Source organism: Ictidomys tridecemlineatus, chromosome 3, assembly GCF_052094955.1.
Source record: "Ictidomys tridecemlineatus isolate mIctTri1 chromosome 3, mIctTri1.hap1, whole genome shotgun sequence".
Lineage (NCBI taxonomy): Eukaryota > Metazoa > Chordata > Mammalia > Rodentia > Sciuridae > Ictidomys > Ictidomys tridecemlineatus.
Genome location: NC_135479.1, coordinates 164,341,198 through 164,358,160, shown reverse-complemented (window position 1 = coordinate 164,358,160; position 16,963 = coordinate 164,341,198). Strand labels below are relative to the sequence as shown.

Genomic DNA, 16,963 nt, shown 5'->3' with positions numbered 1-16,963 from the left:
CTGTCATTGCCACACCATTTAGGCATGCTTATAAAAAGAAAGAGCAAATTACAAAGTCTAAGGGGTGACACTCATTTTATGTCATTAATTAGAAAATAACAAGGCTTCCCATAAAGAAAGGAGGATATGACTGGAAGAGGGTGTGGGGAAATCTTAGGGGATGCCGGAATGTTCTATATTTTCATCAGAAAGATGATTAACCAGACAAACTATGACTATTTTGTGAACACATTTGATTTGTATGCTTTTCCATATATATCTTACTATTTATCAACAAACAAAAGAACTATCCTCACAAGGATCTGGGCTGAAATTATATTAAACATGTGGTCAAAAAACGAAATTAGTCAGGTTTACTGTAATTCTTATAAAATTCAAAGTAATCAAAACTGAAAGGGAACTCAAAAGTTGAAGCTCTAATCTTGTCCTATAAAAATATAATCTGAAATGGTTTATTTGGGGCTTCTTGTGAGCTATTATTTAAACTACATTCTGAAGAGATTGGTAAAATCTAGAAATTTGGTTCTTCTCTACCTTCTATCTTTGTTTTTAATCATGAATACGTGTGATTTTTAAAAAATTGTCTCGATGCATGCAGGATGTTTTCCCCATATTAATGGTATTTGCTTCCCATTCCAGAGATGTTATGAATAATGTACAAACTTAGTCCCACTCTGGCCTTGGGCAGGAGTATTTGCCTCATGGCTTTCCCGTACCAAGTGCCTATGGTAAATTCCCACTTCTACCCTACTGATTCTGACACATCATTTATGCAACAAACTCATTTGTTCTACTTGTTGATATAATATTCTCTGTCTTATGTTAGAGACAGTAACTTCTGGAAACAAAGTAACCTTGTTCATAGTGAAAAATGACATCTGTGTACCTGTGTAGTTCACTTTGGGGTTTCCTTCTTTCAGACTTTAACCTTTTACTTGCCATGTTCTCTCTCTCTCTCTCTCTCTCTCTCTCTCTCTCTCTCTCTCTCTCTCTGTGTGTGTGTGTATGTGTGTATGTGTGTGTGGCATTAGCCTCAACCTATTTGATGTGGGGATAACACTTAGTTTCATATTTTTAAACATCTCAGTTTAGAAGAATATTTTAATCAACAAGAAGCTTCTGCAATAAGAGATAACAAGTAATAACAAGTAATAAAAAATTATTTTATGGTTATGATAAGAAATTTGTTCATATTTATTTCCCTTAGATTAATATCCAACACTCAAAAGAGGATTTTGACTCTAGATTATGTTTGCTTCTCTCTGCAGATGGAATGTCTTAATGGATTATTGCTATACAACCCCATCAGGGAATCCAAACGATGACATTCGGTATGACCTCTTCCTTAGGTAGGTGTCTTAAATTGTGTATAGATACCAAAGATCTAGTTATAGATGATTGAAATGGAAAACCTAGGTCAGACAAACAAATTTCAGGATATTGTTTTAAGCTTCTGAATTTAAAGTTTTAGATTTTGGACTTTCAGTCCTTTAAAACTATAAGTATGAAAGTTGAGAATAGTTTTCAACACAAAATGCTGATAAAGCTATTGTTGGATGAGAATTTTAATTAAGTTAGGTCCACCCAAAATGTTTTATTCATGTTTAGGAGATATGGGAATATTTCACTATCTTAGGAAAAGCATGGTTGGATATTATTTGCAATAAGAGAAAGGCAATGGGAGGGTGTTATTTATCTGCAGCTAGACCATCTCATCATATGTCAAAAGGAGAGCAAAATTAAAGTAGTGGTCTGGATAATTTAGATCCCCAAATGCTTTATCTCATTTATCAGTATTTAATATGAAAGTATATAATATAGCCTACCACTCCTTTTTTTTTTTATCAGAGCCAATAACTTCATTTCCCAACAGACAGTGATAGAGTGAACGTAATCTACATCTGGGGAAAGAGGACATTGATCATAAAGCCATTCAGTCATTCCAGTTCCCTTTCAGCATTTTTTATCTGACAGAAGAACAGGCTTGAGAGTTGAGCAATGACTTCTAAGCATGCTTATAAAATGCAGTTGGCTCAGATCATTGCAGCTTATTGACACATGATGGGAGTAATATAATGAGAAACCAAAAGAATATGTTTTATTGCCTAATCAAGGTTAAGATGATGTTCAGAGGGTATGGTCAAACTGACACTCTTACATATCCTATTACTGGAAGAGTTGATCTGGGCAAGAATTTTTTGGGAAAAAATGTTAGTATGCATCAAAAGCATTAAAGGATTTCATATTGTTTGGATCTATTTTTACAAATTGAGAATTATATTTTATAATATTTATGATGTTCTCATCTATCAGTGTTATTTAAGATAATAAAACATGGGAATGAACTGTATATTCAGCAATAAGAAAACAGCTAAGAGAATTATGGAGAACTAGCAAATTGAAAGTTCACACAGGTTCTTCAATCATATAGTTATTTATTAAATGGAAAAAGTTAGTTGGTCCTACTTTATTTACCCTTTCTCTTTTCATCTTCTTGATACTTCTATCCTTGGTAATATATAATTCCTTAAAATTTAAATGTATTAAAATAGGAAGGAGAAGAATCAGCACATGCAATTACATATATAGTAGGCAATTACATATATAGTATTTAGATGATAGAAAAGACTGTAAGGAAAAACACTGAACAGTTCATAGTGGTTATTTATAAATGGTAGAATTATGCATCATTTGGTTTCCGACGTTTCTACAATAATTAAATATTGATAATCTGGAATATGGTATGAAAAGTATGAATTTAGCATGAATATTATGAATATGGTGGTAGCTTATCCCTGCATCTTCTAAAAACACACAAACAAAACTTCCCAAATGTCATTTTTAGTGAATCTAAGAAAGAAAAACCTACAAAATTTGCATTAATATTGATAAAAAGCAGTAAAGATGAGGAGAAAATGGTGCCTAGAACCTCAGTATTCATAAAGTGGCAGATTTCACAAAGTGGCAGCCAATGTGCCCTTGTAAAGGTAAGGGGACCACTTGAGACGTCAGGGTCCTACCTATGGGGGCAAGGATGGTTACTGAACCTGGGGAACACAGGGCTGATGGCAGAGCCTCTGAAGTGAAAAACTCAGCTATGGAGTTTCTACAGTGTGGACAGTTTATCTGTCATAGTGAAATAATTCTTTAATTTGGGGAACCCTGCGGAAGGCCACTCCCATTCCATGTTTTCTTAGGAGTCCTTTGAAAATAGCAGGTCCAGAGACATCCAAATCTTTCAAATACAACTGTTAAACAAACACAGCCATTTCCTACAGTATTTCAATGTAATACAAAAAAATGTTGAAAATGGCAGAAAAGAATTAAATTCACCAGAAACAAACTAAAACACAGTCAGCAAATACATAAGATTTGGAATTTAACATTCCTACATTATTTTTTTAAATAATCAAAAATTAATCATCTCACAGATTGTTTCTTTTGCTGAGAAGAAACTTTTTAGTTTGAATCCATCCCATTTATTGATTCTTGATTTTAATTTTTGAGCCAAAGAAGTCTTATAAAGGAAGTTGGGGCCTAATCCCACATGATGGAGATTAGGGGCTACTTTTTTTTTTCTATTAGATGCAGAGTCTCTGGTTTTATTCCTAGGTCCTTGGTCCCTTTTGATTTGAGTTTTGTGCATGATGAAAGGTAGGGATTTAATTTCATTTTGTTGCATATGGATTTATAGTTGTGAGATAAATAGCCTACATCTTGGGAGCAAATCTTTACCCCTCACACATCAGATAAAGCATTAATATCTAGGGTACATAAAGAACTCAAAAAGCTAAACACCAAAAACCATAAATAACCCAATCAATAAATGGGCCATCTCAGAAGATGATATACAATCAATCAACAAATGTTTGAAAAAATGTTCATCATCGCTAGCAATTAGAGAAATGCAAATCAAAACTACTCTAAAATTTCATCTCACTCCAGTCAGAATGGCAGCTATTATGAATACAAACAATAATAAGTGTTGATGAGGATGTGGGGAAAAAGGTACACTCATACACTGCTGGTGGGACTGCAAATTGGTGCAGCCAATAGGAAAAGCATTATACAGATTTCCTGGAAAATTGGGAATGGAACCATCATTTGACCCAATTATCACTCTCCTCAATCTATACCCAAAGGACTTACAAACAGCATACTACAGGGACACAGCCACATCAATGTTTATAGCAGCACAATTCACAATAGCTAAACTGTAGAACCAACTTAGATGCCCTTCAATAGATGAATGGATAAAAAAAAATGTGGCATATATATATACAATGGAATATTACTCAGCAATAAAAGTGAATAAAATCATGGCATTTGCAGGTAAATGGATGGAGTTAGAGAAGATAGTGCAAAATGAAGTTAGCCAATCCCAAAAACCCAAATGCTAAATGTTTTCTTTGATATAAGGAGGCTTATTCATAGTGGGATAGGGATAGGGAGCAGGGGAGGTTTAGACAATCTCTATATAGGGCAGAGAGGTTGTAGGGGAAGGGAATGGGCATGGAGTTAGAAATTATGGTGGAATGTGATGGACATCATTATCCAAAGTGCATGTATAAAGACATGGATTGGTGTGAATATACTTTGTATACAACCAAATATATGAAAAATGGTGCTCTATATGTGTAATATGAATTGTAATGCATTCCGTTGTCATATATAAATAAAAGAATAAAAATAAAAAATAAATAATCATACTTATTAAGATAGAATTATAAGAACTCAGGTAAGTAAAAGGACAGAAAATAGTAAAATCATAAACATCTAAAAAGGAAATTTGGATAACCTAAGATGGAAATAGAAAAAATAAGTACATTATAGAAAAGAAGACACAATTAGAAAATATTCAAGGGAGCACAGATAAGTAGAATGCACAGCATAAAGCACAGAAGGTAAAAGTAAGAAATACAAATAAAAGGGAACAAATATCAAGGATAATATAAAATGAATTAAATTACAAAACATACAAATAATAGGTAGGTCAAGAAAATTCCATATATGTGTAGTGTGCATAATTAGAATTCCCCCTAAAAAAGCCAAAATAATAGAATAAATTATATGTAATAAATTTGTCATATATAATTCAGGAATAGTTATTATTAGTTATAATTCAGGAATTGTTTCCTAAATTAAAGAAAACTTACATTGATATAGCGAAAATATGCTCTGGGTGAAATCAAAACTTTCATAAAGTGTAAGCTAGGGGAAATTGAGAAATTGTAAGCTAGGGGAATAGTCAGAAATATAATAAAATTTAATCTACCTCTCAAGAAACTTATTATGATGGCCTCAAATTAAGTGTGGAGAGAGAAGATCTTAATGACATTACCAATAACTTCTATGTTGAGAAGTAGTAAATAAAAAAAAATACTAGAAAATAGATGTTCTTACCACTTGGAAGTCTGAAACTCATAACTAAGACATAATAAAAATTGGAAATAAATTAAGAAAATGTAGATTCTTTGAAAAAGCAAATTAAGTAGAATCCTAAGCTAATGTGATCAAGGAACCAAAGAATAAGTGGCAGGTATATAATAGAAAAATACCAGTGGAGGATCAACATGAAAATGAGGAGGGTGTGGTCCTTTCAGATGTCCTGATTAGAGACACCTTTAGAATTTTTAATGGAATGTGGTATTAGATAAGAATGGACATGCAGACAAATACTACAAAACAGTGAAAGAACAGATCTCAAAACAGATTTAGTCTCTGATAGAGGGTACCACAGATTAGTGGGATAGACAAGGAATTTTGAAAGGGCTTTGGACAATTGATAACCATGAGAGAAACAATAGTATCAGATCTATATTTTGCTCAATATAATATGGTGAACTCTAAATAGATTGTTAATTCAAATGTCAAAATACAGTTTTTAAAATAATAGAATAAAGCAAGCATGCAAAATACCTCTAAAACTTTGAAGTAAAGCCAAACAAAAAAGTAAACCAACTTTCAATTTATTAACAAGTCAGCAGTCACTCTTCCTATTGCATAAAGAATGTATAAGAATCAGAAATACAGTGGCCAACACCAGAATGTGGGCAAAGGATAAAAACAGTTTTCACGTAAAGGGACAAAATGGCTCTAATATTTATGAAAAGACACAAAAACTCATTCACATCTAGAAAAATGCAAGTCAAAATTATATGTGATAGTTTTGTTTCACTATCAAATAGAAATCCAAAATGGTAGCCATACCATTTTTAAATTTATGATCCAGGTTCCTCTTGTCACAAGTATTGAATTAGCTTATGCTTTTATTAAATATCTATACAATGGCATGGTTCTGTTAGTGCATAATGTTTTGGGGTACTTTTCATACTACAAAGACTAATTTACAAGTCTCAGTAGATTGGTACCTCGTCGCAGTGATGTCCTCTTTTCACACTCCCTGTATTATAGCTGTGACAAAGATCCTCAGACCACCGTCATTGAAAATGGCAGAAGCCAGCGTGGCCGGTTTTCCTTCGAGGTGTTCCGATTTGTGAAACACAAGAATCAGAAAATGTCCACTGTCTTCCTGCACTGCGTTACCAAGCTCTGCAGAGCCGATGACTGCCCCTTTCTTATGCCAGTAGGTTTTGAAAGCAACTTCATTCTGAATTGTTGGATTAATCTAGGCTGAAAGGTTATCATGTGGCAGGATTGAATCTCTGTGTAGCAAGTGGACATGCATTTGGTCTAATGGATTGAATTAGGATTTATACATCCATCCAGCAAAGATCTATTGAATGTCTACTTTGTGCCAAACATTATACAGGAGATACAGGGATAAAGCATTTATGAAATCTTAATTCACTTAGCTTATCTTTTAGGACCATGAGATAGAAAAAGCAAGAAAGCAGACAAATATGGGTCTCAGTAAGAGGCAGTACTCACCATTGTGACAAGACCGAGAGACAAGATTAGAAGGTCTGGTGGAGGAGATGAGCCCCAGATATGACTCTGAAGATGGATGAACCCCAGAGAGGCAAAGTCAGAGACACTCCATAGGAAAGGAGGCTCCATACCAAAGCCACACACACACTAAAACAGGGCAAGCCACCATTAAAATGTAGCTCCAGTTGCAAGTGAGTTAAAAAAAAAAATCTAAAATTCTCTTCTGATAGGCCCCCTAGGGTTAAAGCAATATTGGGGAGAAAAATGCAGATAATTTTTAAAATTCAAAGTAACTTTAATATGTTTATATTTATGCTCAGTTCATGCATGAATAGGAAGCTATTTCTTTATGCACATTGATCTCTTTGGTCTCACCTAATTGTATCGGATGGAGGTAAATGGAGAGTCTGCATTACCTTGGGTCTGTGCTGACCAACATTTTAGGGAAGAATTTATTAAAGGCTTGAGAGAGATAAAAGTTAAAAAGTTTGGTAAACACAGCTCTTTTTTTCAGGAGAGCCATTGAGCTATGTAAATTAATGAGGCAGCGTACAATTGCTGGGGAAGGAAATCAGAAATGTGGCCCAAGCCAGGATAAGAAACACTGTAGCAGTCATATACAAAGTAATTAAATAAATGCACAGAAGGAAATGAATAAAATTAAACATGTGGTATCTCTTCCAAAAGAATCTGCTTTCCAAATGGCTATAAAGAAACAATTTTGTGCTAGTGTGGAAATTCATTTTACTTCCTTTCATTTGTTTTCATTAACACCTCAGATTTGTGGCCACAGAGAAAGAAGAGATGCTGAGAGGAAGACAACCTGGAGCCCCCAGAGCACTTCAGGCAACGCAGTCCTCTCCGCTGGTCCCATCATTACCCGGAGTGGTAGGAGAGCACGTCCTTTCCTATGTAGTAATAGACCGTTTCTAAAATGGCTCTGTACTTGGCTTCTAAGGAGAACTCAAAGTGGTTCTTAAACAGCACTAATTAACTGGGAGACAAGATAAACTGCTAAGCAGCTTTAATTTCACAGTAGTTTCCTGTTTACTCAGCTTTCACACAAAGGACAATATTGTCCTCCCTAAGTTTTTCCCTTCATATTCATTCTCTCCCTCTCTCTTTCCCTCTCCCTCTTCCTCCCCTCTCATCCCTCTCCCTCTGAATCTGTCCTACCCACCCTGTCCTGCGTGATCCATGACCTCACCTACGTGGACTGCACCCACTGGCCCCATCTGATTTCTGGTTGGGGTTCTAGAAGTGCTGTCAGCAGGTGGGTGGGCCTAGAAATGTGAAGTCCACACTGATTCTGTAGGTCACTTCTTCTACAAAACTGCTCCCTCTGGGTTTTGCAAACCCTTCCCTTGACTCACACTCCAGGGATCTTGACTTTCTCTGTGTCTGCTCTGTATCTTTGTAAACAGTCCTATTAAACACTCCTTATATTGCCCAGCTGGAGTTCTGTCTGTTTCCCTGCAGGATCCCATATATGATATACCTCACCCAGTGCACTCATTTATTCTCATGAGTTTCTCTGAGGGAGAGGGCACAACTCTTATATGCAGCATATATCCTCATGTGCATAGGTATTTGCACATATGTGTACTCACACATATCCTTTCACTTTCAGCAAAGGCATATAGATTTAAGTCAGTGTGAAACCAGCCACAGCCAGATAGTTTGGATAAAATAGATGTATGCAAACAACACTGAAGTTGAAAAAACTGGTTCTGGTTCTAGCTCCGCACCCCGCTTTCTCTGGGCAAATAATAAAAAAGTAGGCATCAAGATTCATTCTACTTCAGTGGTTCCAAATTTGTCTAAAAATGGACTAATTCTGGTTCAGATTATATGCTGATAATATGTTCTCCATTTTACATTTGCTGTACGACTGATGCTGTTTCAGTGAGATTTTCTTTTCCTTTTCCCTTATGCTGCCCACCTCACAGTAAAAAGAAATTTTGCCCCCAATCGGCAAATAATTAAGAAAGAAGTGGATTTGGCCTAAAAAAGCTCAGGCAGTTTCTTTAATTATTCACTTCACTGTGTTTGTGTAGACATAACCTTATTTAAAAAGAAACTAATAAGCCTTTAAATAATGCAGAAGTATATTAAATTTGAAAATTTGAACTTAGTCCCTTCTCTCTGAGGGTTTGGTGTATGCTTTGAATGGCTTGAAAATGACTGTTTTGGGGTTTGTTAAAGACCCAATTCTTATCTCTATCTAGCTGTAAGAAATTGTTCATAAAGCTACATTGAATGAAAACTCAGTTCTTATTTCCAATAATTAGGAATGCTTGGAGGCAGGCAAAATAAAGAATATTTATATTGATGTGGAGCATAACTAGAGTCAATTTTCTAATGAGAAAAGAACCTTGAAAGCGACATGTTTTCTGTCCAGCTTGAATAGATGGCTTTTCCTCTTGCTAGCTTCATATCTGGAACAAATTTAAGTGTTACAAAATTTGAATAATTTGTTAGTATAAGATAATTCTTAGAAAGGCTCCCCCAAATTCTAAGACTCCCAAATCCCATAAAGTTTATTGAGTAGAAATCTTTAATTCCAGCATAGCTAACCCACCATCCTGTTTTGTAGAGTTCACTTGTCTTGTGTCCACCTACCAGAACAGCTATGCTAAAACCTCAAAGAGCTAGCAAGATTCCTCCAACATCCTACTTGGATTTCTTGCCTTCCAGCTTCTCACCTGTCTCCACCACAAGGTTGTCACCTGTTCACCAATACACTACTGTTACCTCTGAGTCCCCTCAATTTTTTTCCACTGGCAAAGCACCCAAAGAATCATGTTAAAGCCTTCTGGATCCCCTTGTGTCTTCCTTCAGTCTCCTTGGATTTATTTTTTATTATTTTGATAAATAACAGTATATTGGTGTTATGATTTGAATGAGGTGTCCCCCAAGAGCTCATGTGTTAGTGCAGGAATATTTGCAAATGAAATTATTGGATTGTGAGAGCTGTAACCTCACATCATAGTCCATCATAATCTGAATGAATGGACTTGGTGGTAACTGTAGGCAGATGGGGAGTGGCTGGAGGGAGTGGGTCACTGGAGGTTTGCCCTGGAAAGGTTCATCGTCCAGGTGGTCCCATTACCCCTCTTGCTCTCTGTTTTCCTGGCTGCTGTGAATGAGGCCAGGGCCTTTCCTCCATGCCTGTCCATCATGATGTGCTACCTCATCTTGGGCCCAGAGCAGTGTAGTTGGCCATCTATGGCCTGAGACCTCTGAAACCATGAGCCTCAAATAAATTTTCCTCCTTTTACTTGTTCTTATTAGTTATTTTGGTCACAGCAACTAAGCTGACTGAAACAGATGCTCTTCACTTTTGATGATCACTGTGGATTCACTGCTTAGAGATCCATACACAACAGTGTTTATTTTGTAAATCTATGGATATAATTGGATACAATTATGGACTGTATAATATCCATTCAGTTCTTTTTTTTCTAATTTGCATAAGAACATAGAATTCAGAATGTCCATCCACAGGCAAATCCTGTGTAAACTTAATGTTCATCTAATGACCAAGGTTACCCTCTTTGCTTTCTCTCACTGTGTTTTTAGCTTAAGTCAGCTAGAATTTATCTCTCCAGGTCCTATGGCCAATTTCACATGGACAAGTCCAATTTCAGGCTTGATTTGCTCTCTTCAAATCTCTCTAATACTTAAAAGTTTTGCTCTATTTACTCATCCAACCACGCCTTTCCCCTAGATACTGACTGAGGTCAAGTTTTCTAAGTTGTTAAGCCTTAGAACTCCTGTTCTGTTTTTTTTTTTTTTTAATGCAATAAAATCTACTTTGGTTATTTTTACCCAACAGTGTTAATACTCTTTTTAGTTTATTAAGAAAAATTCACATTTTTAAAAATGCAAAAATTTCTGTAGTGTTCTTATTTAAATTCCAAAATATTAAAACAAACAGATTAAGTATAAAAATGCCTACTGAGTACAATTCTGATATAAACATTCAGAAACAATAATACCTAATTATTTTTCAACATATATCCCTGTGGAGAAGTCCAAACCAAATTCTTGTAGAACTGGTATCATTGAGTTTTATGGGTAATTAATAATTCATATGAAGCCAGGTGTGGTGGCCCATGCCTGTAATCCCAGCAATGTGAAAGTTGATGCAAGAAGATCCAAGTTTGAGGCCAGCCTGGGCAATTTAGCAAGACTGTCAAAATTTAAAAAAAAAAAAATTAAAAGGTATGGGAAATGTAACTAAGTAGTAGAGTGCCCCCAGGTTTCATCCCCCTTAACATACACACACACACACACACACACACACACACACACACACACACACACACTCACTCACATAGATAAATAAATAAATACATAGATAGATAAACAAATAAATAAAATTTATATGAGCATAAGTTCAGGGATTTTTTTACTTAAAATAGATGGTTCATTTTACTACATTAAAAGATTTAAAACAAATAGTTTGCTAGAGATAAGAAGGGAGTGATATTTATTGTATTTTTCATTTATCTTAACTTTTTATATGAGAGCAGAGAATGACACTTTGCCATATCTGGCTTTCCAACAACTACGGCATTGCTGCGATTACTTTTCTCCTGTGAATCCTCAGATAGTATTCTTTGAAGAGCTTATCAAGCTTAGTATTCCCATCTGTTCTAATTCCAGAAGCCTTCCTGTGCTCCTTTTAGCATATATGCACTTGGCAAGACCAAGTAAGTATGAGAGAAAACTGAAGAGTGTGGTGACAAGAGGCTCCTAGGCAATGTCTACCTACCCTTTCTGGGCTGGACATGTCTCTTATTATGATGATAAAACATTCGAGAATGTCTAAAACAGCAACCAGATGTAACAATTCCCTATGTCTGAATACAATTTCAAACTGTATTCTGATACTATATTATTTGATTTTGACCATCTGCCAGTGGTTGGATGCTTTTAGTTTTTCACTTGTGAAACCTGAAACCAGTGTGCTCATTTGACCTGTCCCAGCACACAGGAAGATTTTGTCCAAAGCATAGTCCTCGTGGGTGACATCTAGGCTATTGTTCCTATAGATGGTGACAGTAATTTGTGGAGTAGAGGAGACAGTCTGACTAGTATTAACCTCAGGATGTAGAAAACATTAGGGGATCCTGTCCAAAATACTTTTTTCTTATTTGAGACTCTTAGTAGAGAGGTGCTTTCTATTCTTTAATAACAACATTTTAAAAATAATTAAGTGAGATTTATTTTAACAAAAGAAGAAAACTTTTAAAACAGAAATTTGGGGCATTATATAGTCTCTCCTGTTCAAGTAAAGCAGCTTATCTTGTGTAAAGAACATATAAATTTGTTGGATGAATTGATCATAGTTCATTCATTCCATATATTTCCATGAGAAGAAAGGTCTCTATAAAGTAGTGTTGGTTGGAGGTTAAGACCTTCCTGAGGGTGTCCTATAATGAATATATGTGTTATGTTTCTATTTTGTCCTATTGCAAAGCAATGTACCATTCTAAAATATCCTATGAATGAGTGCCATATTAATTTTGTACACTGTGCTTCAAGATCAAACAGCAGAACTATCATTTCTGCCAAGATTCATGTATCTGAAAAGAAATTGCATTGTAGTTTTATAAATATCTCACCAGGTTATCCCATTAATTACTTCAAATACTAATCCTGGAGTTTATAGCTTGAGGTGTTGATTTCCATAATCAAAGATATTTTCTACACTTGGCCAATTTACATTATTTTTTAAAAAGGACTAAAATGAAGCTTTAACTTAACATATGTTTGCTTTGCCATAGACACTGTGACAGATGGAAGTCTCTTCATCTGTAAAATGGGGGTAGCAATAACATCTAAGCCTTATGGCTATCATGAAGATTAACTGTGATGACATGTGAAGTAGCATTTTATAAAATGTGTGGCATTACACATGCATTAATTGTGATAATATTTATACTTCAGAAATAAACAATCAGCTGCACACATTTTGTGGTTCAAATAACACACACAGACGCATATACACCCACATGTTAACACAAATATGAAATTAACTGGTTATATAAGCTCAAGGGTTAATAACAAAATGATTACAAATTGGACTACAAATATCCAGAAACCAAATGAAAGTGTTCATTGCATCTATTATTATGTTTGCCAAGAAAAAATGAAAAATCAACAACTTCAATCTTGTACTTTGCAGATGCAAATAAAACTACAACTTGAGCTCAGGAGTCATGTTTTCCTTTCATTTAGTTATTAAGTGTGAATTTATATTCTTGGAACTTAAAATGATGTTTTTGCAGATAATGTTGGGCAAATTGGCAATACTTAAAATAGAGTGACACTAAATAATGAATATTTCCCTATAACAGAATAACAAATGGCAGGTTATAGGGCCATAAAAAATGTAATAGCTGTTAACAGTTACTGCCCCCACTAACCTGAGTGGAAAGATAATGATGAAACAAAGTTGGCAGGAAAGAATATAACACAATATATTTTGCGATTATATTTGTGTACGAAGGGCAATGGCAGGCTATGGGCTCAGGGAATAGACTGATGATGAAATGTAAAACATTTGGAACAGAAAATGGAAATGCAGAATGGTTTAAGGAGGGCTTTCTGGTGCAGCCTGTGAGTGGAGGTCAAGGGAGATGTAGGTAAAAAGTTTTTATGGAGTCAGAATTCACAAAAGTAAATATTCAAAGAGATTTTGTCACTTCTCTTTCCCTTTTTCCCCCCCTCAGATGAGACTCCAACCAACAATTCACAGCTTGGTAAGATAATTAACATGTATTATAAACAAAAGGGCTATGTTTTAATTTTTTTTGTGTGCAAAGTTACAAAACTGTAAGCTACTAAATGTAATGAGCTTTAGTTTTACAGGTTTGCTATATTTTACATGACAGATGACTGAGGAGTTTTGAACTCATATGTGATCTGCTGGTCAATTTTAATAGCATTTTACAGTTTTGGGGGGTGTTCTTGATTGTGATACCAGTCTCTAACCCATGCAATTCTTTGGGAATTGGGTTGAATTATAGCCAAATAGATTAGAGCATAATCTAGTGTCCTGCTATTATTGTACAAGATGTTGGTGGCAGATGTTTTGCAGGTATGGATTGAGGGAACGTGAGATAGATGATATGGGGCCTCTGCAACTGTTTGTTGTTACTTGCAGGCTCCCGAGATGTGCCTCCCTTCCAGCTGAACACCGTCACCAGTGCGCTGATATCAGGAATCGTCATTCTGGGAGTCATGAGTTTTTCCCTTCTTCTGTGCTCACTGACCCTTCTACACAGAAAGGGACCCACCAGTTTGGTGTTGAATGGCATAAGAAACCCAGTCTTTGAGTAAACATGACAGGTGCAACTCTGGGAAAGCTTCACTGACTATGGTGTGTGTCTGCAGTCAGTGTTCTTCTGAGTTGAATGACACCCAGCACTTGATATTTGTAGATGTGATAGATTACATAGTGTAGCTTACCAGCATGATGATAGTGAAATAATTTTTATTATATTTCTATTGTCACTTATAAACATGGTCAACCCTATTTTTATGGCACCAATGGACATAATGACAATAATTTTTAAATATGCAAAACTTAAATCTCACAGTATCAGTCATATTTCATTTCATTTCAATTTTATTTTGGTTGTTGCTTTAAGAATGAAAGGTAGGTATAGAAAAAAATAAAATATATTCCATTTTTCCCTCTACACATTAAAGCCCAATGCAATGATATTAGATTTGCATATTTGATCCTAAAAATGACAGGTTTTTTTGTTTTATTTCACATAATTCCAGCTTTCGGGTATATATTAATTGGACTGTCCAATTTGGATGCCTGAGATTTAACTATTCACTTTATGACCTCCTGTGTTTGGGGCTGATTTTCATGTCCGTCAACGTTCACTAAAAAATAATACAAATGAAAAAACCAAACTCTTGGGAAATGTATTTTAACCTGGGACATTCATTTGTGTAGAAAATAATGAAAATAACTTCCAAAGGATACTAAGTGATCATATTAACTTGGAAAGGAATAGGCTATAATGAGTTTTCTCTCTTGATTCATGTGAGACCATCAGCACCAGTTAACTCTCTTCACAGGTAAACAATTCAGCTGTTGCAGCTGTGTTTAGAGCAGTCAGCAACCTTGCAAAGGTTATTCTTTTTGCATTTTGTTTTGTTTTCTTGTTTGCAATTCTGTGGACTGTGTGCAGGGCCTTGCACATACTTGGCAACTGCTCTACCACTGAGCTGCACCCTCAGCCCTGCAAATGTTATTCTTAATTTAAAAATCATTACATAAGTAAATAAATCATGTTTGTGGGAAGAGGACATTGTCACCACCACATATGCTTGGAGTTCCTATAAGGGTTTCTAACTAGCCATATTCCTTCCCCGCCCCTAGAAACAAATAGAAAATTTACATTAAGTGTACTTTACAAAAATTTATTACAGTCTATGTGGGAAAAAAAAGTGACCTTCCTCCAGGTTTTTTTTTTTAAATCCACTCTTTTTTAAAAATTCTTTTTTTATTTGTAGACAGACACAACACCTTTATTTTATTTATTTGTTTTTATGTGGTGCTGAGAATCAAACCCAGTGCCTCACACATGCAAGGCAAACACTTTACCAACTGAGCTACAACCCCAGCACTCCCTTCCTACCCCAGTTTTTTATGCCAGCCAAACCAAATAGTCTAGAGAGGACTTCTTTTTAAGGTATCTTCATATAGATGTCATAATTGCCATGGAATAAACAGTATTTTCCTATAAGAGTACATGATGAGACCATTTGATCCTTTATCAGTTTTGCAAAAAATAAAAATGCCAAATTTTAACTTTAATAAAAAAAACAACAACCTTCTATTTGTTCAAGTTATTCACACAATGAGCAAATGAAACAATTCAATGACAAAACCCAAACTTAGCATATGAAGCTACTAGAAATGCTGTGTTAACTAAATATTGCTGTAATAATTAATTTTTATTCAACATTTGTGACCCATTGTTCAGGAATTATTTTACTATGAAACATGCAAATAATTATACTATTTTAGATTTCCTTCACATGAGTGTCTACACTGAGTTAACAATTAAATCAATCACCAAGTCAAAAACTACTTTTTATCCAATTTACCTGAATATTTCAGGGCAAATGTTTATAGTATGATAATTAACTATATAATTGCCTTAACTTTTCTATTTCATGGTGTAGACACAAAATAAATGGGATCTAAAATGTCTCTGAATAATTTCTTCAATATTAAAAATGTTTAACTCACCTAAAAAGCCAATCTCTTCTTCCGTGTTACTTCAAACTATCTTTGAAGTGACTATTCTGAACTTTTATCTGTGTTAATTTGATTAACTGACTCTGTTACTAATGTGACCTTATATGTACATGGATAATATTGAAATATTCTGGTAAATCTATCTCAGATAACTTAAGTGAATTGCCATTGATCTGAAGATGAAGTTCTACCAATAGGATATTATATCATTGAAGCTAGTTTGTCAGTTTGATTTTTATGCTTTGGGATGGCTACTGTTTCAGCTGTTGACCTTTTAAATCCTATACTCCATTTGATAGAACTGAATAATGGACACATATCATTTTGGAAATAACTTAAGTCTCATTCTTTCTACCCTTTCATCATAAATGGCAGAATCAGAAATATAATGAGATAAACCATGTTTGTTTCATGTAGATTTAAATAAACCTGAAGTTATATGTAGTATTTAGTGAATTTTCTGGTAATTGTAGTGTGACAACCTTACAAATATATGTGCAAATGTCCCTTCAGTTTTAATACCTCAAACTGTTTTTTTTTTTTTTTTTTGCACTTCAGGGGTAAGGTCTGATGACATGTAAAAGATGATTGTTTAATAAAATAATTACAAATGAATATTTTGAAAATATTGTTTTTTTAAAAGATATCTACTGTCAATATCCTATTTTATTTTCACAAATGTTGAGAAGATTTAGTATAAAATAAGCTGCCTATTTCAAGGTTGTTGATCTCTGCAGGTAGATAAAGTCTGTCCTCTTGATACTGAGCTACATG

The 16,963-nt window shown here is 34.8% G+C and overlaps 1 protein-coding gene across 1 annotated transcript in view; it reads left to right on the top strand.

Annotated features, from left to right (window-relative positions):
- Positions 1-16,804, top strand: part of Zpld1 (zona pellucida like domain containing 1) — a 56,914-nt gene extending 40,110 nt beyond the window's left edge. The window contains exons 7-11 of the mRNA XM_078044310.1: positions 1,269-1,349; positions 6,415-6,586; positions 7,671-7,779; positions 13,635-13,664; positions 14,069-16,804. Of these exons, the coding sequence (XP_077900436.1) occupies positions 1,269-1,349; positions 6,415-6,586; positions 7,671-7,779; positions 13,635-13,664; positions 14,069-14,244 (568 nt within the window). The 3' untranslated portion in view covers positions 14,245-16,804. The remainder of the gene's footprint in view (positions 1-1,268; positions 1,350-6,414; positions 6,587-7,670; positions 7,780-13,634; positions 13,665-14,068) is intronic.
- Positions 16,805-16,963: the final 159 nt, after the last annotated feature.